The sequence below is a fragment of the Melozone crissalis genome, unplaced genomic scaffold, assembly GCF_028551555.1.
Source record: "Melozone crissalis strain CALT ecotype California unplaced genomic scaffold, PUWL_Pcris_2 ptg000008l_1, whole genome shotgun sequence".
Classification (NCBI taxonomy): domain Eukaryota; kingdom Metazoa; phylum Chordata; class Aves; order Passeriformes; family Passerellidae; genus Melozone; species Melozone crissalis.
The window spans coordinates 14276761-14290019 of record NW_026535786.1 but is presented as its reverse complement, the minus strand read 5'-3'; the positions used below and the strand labels follow the sequence as shown (position 1 = coordinate 14290019).

At 37.7% G+C, this 13259-nt stretch overlaps 1 protein-coding gene across 1 annotated transcript in view; it reads right to left on the bottom strand.

Annotated features, from left to right (window-relative positions):
• The window catches only part of SPAG17 (sperm associated antigen 17), a 90039-nt gene that overhangs the window by 20588 nt on the left and 56192 nt on the right, over positions 1-13259 (bottom strand). The window contains exons 24-31 of the mRNA XM_054269887.1: positions 11490-11695; positions 8744-8864; positions 6564-6919; positions 4059-4191; positions 2594-2787; positions 2156-2300; positions 855-997; positions 266-442 (exon numbers count right to left, since the gene is read on the bottom strand). Coding sequence (XP_054125862.1) covers positions 266-442; positions 855-997; positions 2156-2300; positions 2594-2787; positions 4059-4191; positions 6564-6919; positions 8744-8864; positions 11490-11695 — 1475 coding nt within the window. The remainder of the gene's footprint in view (positions 1-265; positions 443-854; positions 998-2155; positions 2301-2593; positions 2788-4058; positions 4192-6563; positions 6920-8743; positions 8865-11489; positions 11696-13259) is intronic.

Genomic DNA, 13259 nt, shown 5'->3' with positions numbered 1-13259 from the left:
TACCTAGTTTTTAATCCTCACTTGCAGAGCTGATTATTTGCTATAGTACAAATCATGCTAATTAAAGGTGAGCTAAATTGTACACCGTGTGTTCTGTTTCAGTCTCTCTAAAGAGGGATAAGTATAAAAAAAGAATATCCATCATATAGTCAAGAAGCTATCAGAAACCTGATTCTGGCTACTTTAAATATTACAAGGTTACAATTTGACTTTGAGAGAAGTTTATAATAGAATGTAGAAACTTATTTTCTTCTGTGTATTTTACCTTGAAAGTATTTCCTTCAGGATCCATCATCTCACAAATAGTGCTGGAAGTGTGTTTCATAATGTATCTCCCTGCTTGTTTCTCTTCTTCCTTGTTGCTGAAATCATAAACTTCATGGCTGTAAACTGCTGAGCAGTCTTCATCAAAGAAAAGAAAGCCTCCCTTGCTGGGTAAAACCTATGACAGCAAAAAGGGAAGAGGTTCAATCCTCAAAGGTGAAAATTCTAATTTAAAGATACTGTGAAAATGAAGAACAGATACAAATCAAGAGGACAGCTTTCAGACATTCAATATTGAATCATCCACTTTAGAGGAATCAAAGGGGAGAAAGAAGGAATATGAGGTCCTAGAGGTAGGCTGATCTGAGTCTTTGTGATATTTAACTTCAGGAAATTTGAGACTGTGATTTAAATACACTGTACATTTGTGAGTAAGTATCTAAACATTGGCAGAGTATGAAAGAGATAGAGTAATAGGAATTAGTGAAGACTACAGAGAAGGGAGGTAATGAAGGTGAGAGCTGCTAATGGCAGGGAACTTGGAACACAAAGATTAAACATCACTGTCACAAACTAAAAATAATTCCCACCTGATATGTTCCCTGTGGCTTTGCCACAATAGATGTCCCATCTCCAAAGACAGTACAACAAGTACCATCCTCCCAATTTGCTATAACAGTAGCAAACTCAGGATGCTCTACTCGTGTACCTTTGCACTTCTTTGCAATGGCTTCTGAGGGTTCATCTAAGAATTAATGCAGAACAATGAGACAGGAGCACAAGAATCATGGAAATGTCTTAGGATTCAATTTGCTTTTTCTGTCATAGTGCTGGATCTTTATCTTTTCAGTGCAAGACCTTCATAAACTTCATAGCATCCTTTATCACATATTTTTATGTTATGTAAACAATATGCAGTCTTTTAAGTTCTGGACTTTGAATTCAATATAGGAAAACCCAACAGTAAAAAGTATCTGTAACCGTCTGTAGCTGGCCAGGAAAGTACACTCTAATGTACCAAGTATGGTACTAACCATAATGATCTGCATATTTGCAATATACAAGTTGGATCACTGAAATTCTTTGTGTCTGTAATACAAACTCTAAAATGTGAAGAAATTCCTATTCAGCAACACAAATCTTGGAAAACAAATGATAACAGGCATGTTAATCTGGTTACTGCCTTTCTATTGAAGAGATAGGTCAGTTCAAGGGATTTTGACTTTTGAAATCCCACAGGGAGATGTCCCTGAACATTTTCTGCTAAATCAATAATGGTCTTTCCCTCCACTGTGTTTGAACAGTCCAGATGCCCACACACTAAATGTCCCCTTCATTTTAATTAAGGAGGACAGGACTTGTCTTGCACATGAAGCAGTCATACAGAATACACCACCAGCCAGAAGAGTCACAGATGATCTTTAGCCCCACTTATTTCAGGCAAATACAAGTTTCACTTTTCTTGGCAGGCCATTTTCCACAGCCATATTCAGATATTTAGTATCTCCAAGGCTGGTGAGTCCATGGTTTCACTGGGGAATGTAAGGGTGCCTTGGTCCTTTCATACCTGTTCAGTTAAAACTCAAAGCTTCCTTGTTATTATTAGGGCAGGGGAGAGAGGGCAATGAACACACTAAAACCCTGGCACTGTGGTCTCATGGGGAAGGAGGACCATATAGGTACGAAAGAAGGAGATTAAATTACTTGCAACAGTATAATTTTTGCACTGAATATACTGCTGAAAGAAAGCAAACAAACTAAGCCTAGACTGCACTAGTGGATCTATTATCTAGGCTACTGGTATAAGCCACCTTTAGTATATATTTGGACAACTTTCTGCTTCATAAAATATTAAGTGCAAGAAAAGTAAGTGCTCCCCTTTAGATATTACCTGCTTCCACACTACTCTCTGGTGCAGAAAGGTCTTCATATTTTTCATAAAAAGATGTGATCCTGGTACCATCAGCATGTTCTACTACTTTGTTACCATCTGGCTTTTCAACAATTATCACTTCATCTTCTCGTACAGTCATAATCTGAAAGAAAGAAGGACTACTCATTTATATTGGCCCTGTGATACTTTTGACAGCAGCAACAACAATACAAGGGATCAGGACTGAAGCTATAAAGAAGGTTGCCTACCACATTGTCATCTACTTGAGAGACAGAGGAACCACATTTTCTTCAAAATCTAAAACTACTGCATTTCTAACAGTGCAGTAACACAACCGGTAGGATGTTTTAAAAGAATAAATCCTACAACTTATGATTGCTAGCCCTGTCTCTTAGCTTATAGACAGTGCTACAGTAACACCAAAGCAGTTAATACCATTCCATCAGCTGGGTTTGTGGCCTGATACATTAAAAGAGGCTTCAGATCCATTCTTGTGGCACCCTCTGTGCCCACTAGAATGCCTAATGGAGTTGTTGTTATCCAGGTTCCTGCCTTAGGTTGTGTAGAAATGGCCTTTTCAAACTCATCAGACTTCTGAGACGGTAGTGATGTCTTGTCACTGCCTTTTCCTGCAGAAACAAAAATTTCTGTATCAGACGATGTTCTCTAAGGCAAAAAACAAAACCAGTAAAGTTCAGTTTGTGAACAGTGCTTTTGACAGAATTGCAAAATGAACTATTTAACAGGCTAGAAGAAAATTACAACTCCTGCTACTCAAAGACATGATCTTGAACTAGGCTTATCTAATGTATTTCCTTACAGAAAAAGTAAATAGCATGCTAATGCCATCAATCCTATGGTGCATCAGAAGAAAAGGATCTCATTATGAAAGGCAACTGGAGAGATCTTACTAGTAATGTTCTAGAGAACTCTAGTCTCCTGTATTCAGGAAAAATAGACAAAGTGTACGCAAAAGACAAGAGTGTAGTCCAGAGAGCAGGCAGAAAGACTTAGAGCAATTATCTAGCAAAAAAGCACCCCTGAGGCCAAAAAGAGATGAAACTCTTTACTAGAAATTTGTCAAGAATAAGCAGGGGAGAAGGTGAAAAAGTGATCATAAATAAAGAACAAGAAATAAAGGACATACACTAGTCAGAGATACTGAGAATTCATATTAGAAAACGGTTTGTCAGAGTTGTTCTGCTTTGCAGGTATCTAAAGGAATATCCTAAGAAAAAGGACTGGACTTGACTCAAAAAGTCTCATATTGAGACATCTTTCTCTTTGGCAGGAATTTTTATTCACCTATGTCCAATAAATTTTATGTTAATACGACAGGTCAGGATTATTCTGTGTACTAAGTAATACTGACAGTGATCTTGGACTACACTCTGAGGTATGAAGTAAACATTATTTCGTTCTTTCTCAGTCAAAATACAATAAGAATGGCTATATTACCACCAAGCGTATGTCCATACAACCAATTGATAATGACCAACAGTAGGTGCCTTGGAATACATGGAGTGAGAAAGAAAAATTTATCCTCTGTCAGAGAAACATTTCTTAATACAAAGACTGAAAACTGTAAGAAAAAAGCAAGGACTTAACACTACTGTAGTTACAAGGATTTATTTTAAAAGACCTTGTGTTCACTCCGCTACCGACGAAGTTCTTACACAACCTTTTACTTATTAGAGTGCTGCCATGTTAGAAGAAAAATAAATTTGGAGTAGGAGAGAGATGATTTGCTATGAAGGTAACATAGCAGTGTGCAGCAGCTGAGTACAGATAGAATTGCATTTTCACATTGTCAGAATTTTCAGACTAAAGATATATGCTCTTTATTAAGTATCATCAGCCCTACTAACTTTATATCTCTCCAAAACACAAGAAATATTACCTTTCTTTGAGCTATTCTCAGATAAATGGTCTGATTCTGGTAAGGGAGATTTCATCCGTATTTCATCTGCAGGTGGGGGTAGGACAGGACCAGAATCAGGGCTATTAATCACTGTGCCATCAGCAAACAGAATCTACAGAAATCAAGGACATACTTGAGGTTAAAATAAATTCAAACACCACAAGCAAGTCTTAAAGAATGTGTCACAAATGTGATAGTCAAGAGGAAAAAAGTGAAATTGCTCAGAATGAATACAAGAAATAAAGAAGCTATCTTGAAGAGAATTAATAGAACAGACTATTTCAGTTGGAAGGGACCTACAATGATCACCTCATCCAACTGCCTGACCACTTCAGGGCTGACCAAGTTAAAGCATCTCGTCAATGGCATTGATCAAATGTCTCTTAAACACTGACAACCCTGGGGCATCAACCACCTTTTCAGCAAGCCTGTTCCAGTGTCTGACTATTCTTGTAAAGAAATGCTTCCCAATGTCCAGCCTGTCCCAATGTCCAGTCCTCCCACAGTGCTCCTTTGAGCCATTTCCATGTATCCTGTCAGTGGCTTCCAGCGAGAAGGGATCAGCACCTCCCTCTGCACTTCCCCTGTCAGGGAGCCACAGAGAGCAGGAGGTTGACATTCAGCACCTGGCTCTCCAAAGCAGACAAGCCCAGAGCCCTCAGCCACTCCTCTCAGGATGCACCTGCCAGCCCTTCCACCAGCTTTTCTGTTCTCTGGAGTCACTGCAGGACCTTCCCACCCCTCTGGAGTCATGGTGCCCAGAGCTGCTCCCAGCCCTGCGGTGAGGCCGCAGCAGCGCTGAGCACAGCGGGTGATGGATGATCCCCCCTGTGCCCGGCTGTGCTCTGTGTTTGATGCCCCCAGGACACGGTTCCTGCCCTCTGGGCTATGCCCTGCTGCCTCTCACTGAGCTGCTGCTGCCCCCAGCACCCCCAGGGCCCTCCCTGCAGGGCGCTCTGCAGACTCTCCCAGTTTGTACACGTGCCTGGCATTACTCTGTCCCACTCTGTAGAATCCAGGAGTTGCTTTTGTTAAATTTCATCCCATTTGTCACTGCCAGAAGGAGTGCTATTTGCTGCAGTCTGTGGATCTAATTAATGGGGACTCTTCTAATAACAAAAAGGTATTATAAAAATAAACAGTAAAGATTATTCTTCGACTAAATGGTCATAGGTTAATGACTTTTTTTTGGTAGCAGTGATAATGTATAATATGTATTGACATATTGACCTGTACTGAAATATTACACATGTCTAGGAGTGCTGTGAACTTTTTTGGCCATTATGATAGTCAACAAAAAGAAGTCTTGTTTACTCATCAAATTATGTCTGGTTTCTGAGATCCACTACCCTCATCTCTTGATATGCATGTTCTCTGTGTGTCTAGATAAACTCTAGAATTACTCCAACCATCCCTAAATTAATTTATAAATACAGTAAAATGTAGAAAAGAAATGGACAACATATAGAAACAACTCTTGAAATTGTTACTGTAAGGAATAATTTATTTCTTCTTTTTTGAATGCTTATCATATGAAATAAGTTTCTGATGACTCATAGACATTAAGTTAATACAAAGAAGGACACACTCAATCTGTTTAAGCAAAGACTACTGCAAAATCATTTTAGGCACATAAGATCTACATTTTTTCTCTCAGGACATAGTATGTTGTGAATATATAGACATACAGCAGCTATTTCTGAAGTGGATATATTTCTCAGGAATCCTGGCAAAATGTTTTAACATCTAGTGTGATGAATAAATGTAAAGAACTTACACTAGGCATTGTGGTCTCCTTAGACGGGAAAAAGAAATTCAGGAAATAAGGAATTATTTTGACAGATTCTGAGTCAAATTAGATGATACCTCTTTCATCTGTTTGCTAACTACATGTAGAGTCTTAGAGTTAAAAAAAAAAGTTGCTTGTGGATTGTTTATAAAATTTGCAAAGATAGCTTATAGCACCTAAGCTAACAAAATTCTACACAACAAAAATATGTGTAAACAAAACAGATACTTAGGAATATACAGACTTTCCCCCTGAAAATTTAGGGTATGTAAATGTGTCTACAGGAGCTCATGTCTTTTCTGGATCCCATATGAGTGTTTAAACTGAAAAAAATATATGAATGCTTTCATATTGCCAAAAATACTCAAAGCTGAACTAATCCACACTTTAGAAGTTTAAGTTTAGGAATGCACTTCTCTGAACCATATTCAGCTATTTCCTAATAACAAAGTTGCCTAAAACCTTTTAGTGCCCGAAATTTTCATACTTAAATCTTGCTAAGTTCTGACTCTGAACAAAGCCAAGAGTACTTTAGTCTTAACATGGCTGCATAATTCAGTATTACTTAACTTCATCATCTACAAACTGGACACTTCTCAATCTCAGTAGACAAAAACAAGTTTAAGGGTAATTACCTTCCATTACAATGAACTGTACTAAATTGTACTGCTTGCAATGAATTCTACCAAACATACCTGGGTAGATCCATCCATCAGGTGCTTTATGACAGTTCCTTGACTAGTGATGACTCTTGACACCTCTTGTTCTTTTTGCCTCGCTGGAGATGAATAAAGATGAGAGTTCTTTACCTTTTGGGGATAACTCTGTCTAACCATAATTTCCAGAGGAGGCTGCTTAGCCTGTTCACTTTGGGTGTCTTCCTGCTTGATTTCGCCTTCTGTAACCTGATGTTCCTCCTCTCCACTTGGCATAACCTCTTCCTTCCCTCCACTTGGCATAACCTTTTCCTTTTCTTCCTCATCTGCTTTGCCTTTACTTTCCTCTACTGTCTCTTTCTTTGCTTCAGTGGCAGCGGCTTCACCTTTCAAATCTGAAAGCAAACTTTGAATTACTTAGTACTGCATAGCAAACATTCAAACAGTGCTACACACCCAGTACCATGACAGAAGATGTGCAACTCTAGGTGAGACTAACCCTCCTTGGCTGAATTTGTAATCCACAGAGTAAAAGACAGACCCTGATTTCAGAGCAAAGAGCAAAGTTCAAAACAGTCACCTACTCAGAAACTCTGCATCCTCTTGTGAAGGTGGCTGTCTTTCCAAATGAAAACAAGAGGAATGTGAAGATGGATTTCTTATGGATGCCAAACTTTTGGAAGACTAACATCATATGATAGGAATTCCCTAACTGCCCATAAAGGTGAAAAAAAACCCCAACTGAGTTTCACCAAGTTTGAATTTGTAGAGAAACCCAAGTAATATATTCTATCTGCTTGAGCAAGTAAATTTCTTAGATTAAATGATGGCAGTGTTTTGAGTATGCTAAGGGGTACAATTATGGTAATTTTATTGAGAGACTCAATGTAAGTGTCTGTAATTGCTCTGTTCACCTCAACTACTCAGCATTTCAACTTATGCTTCCTGCCAAACTATGTATGTTTGAGAACACTCTCCATGTTCATTACTTCATGCCAGATTAATCAGAGCACATTTACTGAGCTGTACAGATTTGTTGTACATAGGTATTAAATGACATCTGTACATGGCTGTTTTTAGAATTAACTAGACAACAACAAAATTCACATTTCTCTGATTCAAAACCTAACAGCATGACTAAAAAACCCCAAGATTTAGTACAGTTTAGAACATGCAAAGATGAATCCAACAGTAATTTTCAAAAACACTGCAGAAAATAATTATTGCAGAATATTTGTCAGGCACAGAAGCTTTAAAGCATCCATATACCCTATCAGTCGTCTAAAGGAAATCCAATGGTAAGGGCAGAAAGGCTTATTCTGGGTGTTTTCTCTCTATGTACTGGATGGCATAAACCAAAGGACTTCTGTGAAATAATTCCTGTTTGAAACTGATTGCATCTTTTAGAAAAGCAACAAAAAAAACCCCATTGTAAAACCAGCAGCAGAGACTCCATCAAGCCTTGGTTAGTTTTGTTAATCATCCTTACCATTTATGAGTGTAACATTTTTACCAAATAAGTACAACTTAAACCTAGTACAAAGTCCTAGTTTTCAGTTTCAAGCCCCTGAAAATTGTAATAACTTTGTATACCTGTGTTTACCACCTATCACCAAAATTCTGTTTTCTTGTACTTCCAGGCTGGCACTAGTCACTCCTTTGACCTTTTCCTTGGTACTTAAATGGAATTCTCTGGTGAAATGAGCTCATTATAAGATACATATTCTGATGCTTTAATCATTCTAGTGATTCTTCCCTGAATCTTTCAAATTATTAACATTTTGTCTTGGGGGTTTAAGTACATATGCTTTCAAAGGAAGTGCAGACATGGGTAATGTAACCATCTTCCTGCTATCACTCAAGATTCCTCTATATATACGTATTTATTTATTGAATTTGCTTGTTTTTCTTTAGTATTCCAATCTATGGGCATATTCAAACGATTATCCAACATGACTCTCAAGGGCTTTTTAGGGTTGCTACTTCCTTCCCCTCAATCTTTTATGTTCAACAACTTGTGATTCTAGATTTCATATTTGTTTGAATAAAATCATATTATTCATGTTGTAAATACTATGAAATAGACATTACGACAGGCTTAGCATTCTGACGTTGAAAACATCAGAGTTACATCTAAACCCACCAATGAAGAAATAATTTTCTTCTGTAGTCTTAGCTTCTCTGAAATTCCTTACTTTGCAGTGTCTCAGAAAACTAACCTTGAAACCTTTCACTGAGGAAAGTTAGTACAAGTCCGTTGGGACAGGAGACATTCAAACTTGGAAAAGCAGGAGCATCTGACACCTCTTGTGCTTGGGGAACTGGTTCTTGCATTTCTACCTACAGAATGAAAAATTAATTAGGTTCTAGTCCACATTTTAAAGTAATAAAGAAAAAATGAAAGTACAGTTTTAGTCTGTATAGATTCTGTTTTAACAGTGGCTTGTTTTTTTTTTTAGTGCTGTCTACCACTCATATTTAACATTTTCAGAGTTTATGGATTCAGAAGTGGAAATATTAGTTATTTTCTTTGATTATGCTATCTTTCATTCACCTTGAAGAATCATCCCCTCAAAAACCTATGTAACAATGGACTACACTATGCCAGTAGTCATAAGATGAAAAGTTTTGGATTGCAGACATAGGTAACAGAGAGAACTTGTCCTGGTATCATTCCATATTCTTGCTTTCTAGGAGGAGAAATACAGGGGGGAAATGGCAGATGTTTTGCCATCTGTTTTTCAACATAAAAGATGCTGTATATTTTACAGTTAATTTACATAATATTACTGGTAATTAAGGCTACTCTCAATACTCTAAGATTGTGCTAACAGCATCATGAGGTAGAAGTCACAGAATAGGGCAGAAGTAACCCTCAGTTGTCATCTACTGCTCCCTGTCTAATGGTAAAAACAATAATCAAGTATAACTGCACCATTAGCAAAAAATTCTAATGTAAGCTATTCTAAAAATTTCCAGGACTGGAGGTTTCCTGGTAAACTGTTCCAGGGCTTTACCTTGCTTAGCCTTACTGACATTTTCCCAGAGACTGACCTGAATCACTACTGCAGAAAATCAGTTTACTTCTAAATATCTCTGATGATACAAGCTGACATAATAGATGATGGTTATTTTTAGGTCTTTACAGAAGGCTATTCTGTCTCTCAACTCAAGGTCAAAGAAACCCAAACTAATTATTTTAAATCTTTCTCACTGGTTAAGTTTTCAAGACCTGTAATCTTTCTTCATGCTTTCCTTAAAACTTTCTGAGCGGCTCATGTTTTTCTCGCAGTGCAGTATCCACAACTGACACAATACTACAACTGAGACTCTACCTGCCCTAAAAGAAAAATTACTTCACATATTTAGCAGGCTATACTTCTCTGCATTTACATCTCAGTGGTCTTTGCCCTTCTCACAGGAAGATGGCATTGTTGACTTACAGACAGCTTCTGATCCATGACAACTCTCAGACCATTCTCTATAGAACTGTTACTGACACAATTGTCATCCATTCTCTAGATATATACAGATTATTTATATGTAATTGTAGAACCTACCTCTTATTCCTACTGAATTCCATCCTATTTTACAGACCACGTCCACGTGAATTTGTCAAGTCTGATTTGGATTCTAATCCCATTCTCCGAAATACTTGCAGACTCAGGCAGGTGCTGTATGCACCAATAGGGATACTCTCAATGCAAAGTAATTCCAAACCAAGTAGCTAAAAACCATTTGGTTTAGAAGTCATCCTGACAGATTTTTAATTATAGGGCTATTTTACTATAGGGTTCATTTGTGCCCTACAATTGCTGTATGTTTTGCTGAGTGCTGTTTGGCAACTCCCTACACCACTTTCCATGATGAAATTAGGTAAAGAGCCCTTTTTGTGGATATGCACAGAATCTGTTTTCCAACAACAACCAGAGTGTTACCTCAACCACAAGGTACTAAAAACTACTTCAGAAGAGAAATTCAGAATTCAAAAGATTTCCAAAAGATTTCCAAAGATTCATTCATACTTCCCAAAGATCTGTACTATGATAGAAGCGCTCCAGTTAAAGGCTAAAGTAACTTCCTCAAATTGCTAGTTCCTGGCTTTTACGAGCTTAAAAGACCAAATTACAGAGCAAGGTACTGCAAAACTGTCTTCACTAAATTGCTGGTTGGTTCGACTTTTGAATATGGGTTTCGGAAAGCCCAAAGAAATTCTACTTGGTTAAACTAAAAATTTAGCAGTTCTTTTAACTGAGGTATTAATAATCATAGAATGGTTCCGGTTGGAAGGGACCTTAAAGATTGTTGAGATCCAACCCCCTTCCATGGACAGGGACAGTATCCACTAGACCAGGGTGCTCAAAGCCCCATCCAACTTGGCCTTCAACACTTCCAAGGATGGGGCATCCACAGCTTCTCGGGGCATCTGTTCCAGTGCCTCAATCACTTTCACAGTAAAGAATTTCTCCCTAATATTTAATCTTAATCTTTCAGTTTAAAGCCATTTCCCCTTGTCCTCTCACTACAAGCTCTGGTAAAAAGTCCCCCTCCAGCTCTCTTGTAGCCTCACTTAGGTACTGGAAGGCATGCTCTAAGGTCTTCCTGCAGCATTTTCTTCTCCAGGTTTCAGTTTGTCTTTGCAGGGAAGGTGCTCCAGCCTCCTGATCACCTGCAGTGTAACAGCTGTAACTGTAAAGCCAAATTGACAAAAGAATGTGGGTCATGGCAGACTCACTGCTTTACATCATGGAGCCATAAAGACTAAGTTCATTAACAGCTGCCAGTATGTACATATGAGAACAACTGAAAGAATAAAACATATCTTTAAGAGCACCACAAATTGTTAGGAATTTGTAAAGGCACAGCTTAAAGCCCTCTGAGAAGAATATATGTTCCTTTTACAGAAGTTCATGCTTTTGAATTTTTGTTTTGTTTCTTTGGTTTGGATATTGTCTCTGCGCTCACCTTTTGCTCTTCTTTCACGTTATCAGGTGGTGAAGGGGCTAATTTGCGACGGTTTCCTTTGGTAGAAGCTTTTCCTGATTTTCCTCTGTCAAGCTTATCTTTTTTTCCCTGCGATGGTGTAATAACAGAAACTGTTGGAACTACCGTCGGAAGATGAACAGAAGGGATGTTCAGAATTCTTTCTAAGACAAGAGCTGTTTCATCATCTAAGGAAGGAAAAGCAAGATTTTCAATGTAATTAAGCTTCATAAATGTAGATGGCCATGTTTTTTTAAAAAAGATTTTGTTCACTGAATTTTACCTTAAAAATAATCACCTCAGTGGGGAAGTTTGTTATTTCAGATAGAGGGACTGTATATATAAGAGTACTTAGAAAATCTTTTCACAGACTGACAACTTATTAGCCCAAAAGACATCTTGAAACTATTGCTTCCCACAAGTTGTCACTTAGTTGTCACCTCAAAAATAAAAAAAATATAATTTTAAAATTATTTTTTACTTCCAGAATACTTAGAAGCGGAGACATTCGGAATCTAGTATCTGGTAAATGATCACTGTGTTCTGCTTTATCATGGACTGATCCAGCATAGGCAGACTTGACAAATTTTGTACCACATACAGCTATTTTGCTATAATTCCTCAGAAAGATTCTAACGATCTAGACTTGATAAGACTCTTGCAATTCTTCAAGCCAAGCATTAGGACAGCCTTCTAGGCATGTCAACAGGAAGGAGTCATGTTGCCTTTCAAAACAATTTCTTTAAAATAAAAGAAATACAAATTTACATTTTCTGTAATTATTTCAACAAACTGACACTTCATTTTCATAGAAATTTCACCCATGCCTTTATTTTGGTTGCCCCCCAAAATAAGAATATGGTGTCCGAGGGTAACAATGGAAAAGAGTGGATTGTCAAGACTGAGATAAAGTGACGTTAGAAATCTTGAGGGAGATGTAAAATTCCAGATACATACATTCACATGTCTAGGACTTGAAATTGTACTCTCATGATTTTGTCAAAATATAAAGAGTAAGTGCAGAGGTTCTATAGTATCCAGAATCAAAAGCCCTGCAGGTGCTTAAGCAGTCCCAGTTTCCTAAAGAGACAAGGAGATTATTTCTAACAAAAATGTAAGGTTATTGGAAATTAACCTTTGATAATGCTGGAGAAAACAAAGAATAATTCAAAACTTGAAGAAATATTAACATCTGCCCCGCAAAAGAAAAAAAAGTTGCATAAAGCTGAAAAACATCTTGAGAACTTTTGTCACCTTAGCTTGCCTAAAAGAAAGATGAAATAGATAAAGTATGAAAAACAGTAAGAAAAATGAGAATTAGAGAGCTTCCAGAAAACTATTTCAGTACTGCTTGAAAAAAGGGTAATTTGCACACAATTTAACTGATCAGTGGAGAGAAACTGCAGATTTCATGTCATACCATTCTGCATTAGGGATGGACGGCATATGAGAATCATCTAAGGGATTATTTCTGGTCAGAATTGTTCTGAGCACTTGGAATACAAAGACCCATGGGGGTTTGGCATAAGCAATGATCATAGAAAAACTGCAAGCAATGAAAGAATGCCAGTTAGCAGCGCTTTAAAGCCCAACATGGCAAGGATTATTCTAATGCAGAATGGGATGATTATGGTGGATGTGAAAAAACATAAACATCACAGCTGACATGTAGGTGTTTAATCAGACATGTCTCTCTTTTATGCCAAAATCCAAGATTTTTTGCAGGCCACTATTGTGAATGCTCTTTTGACC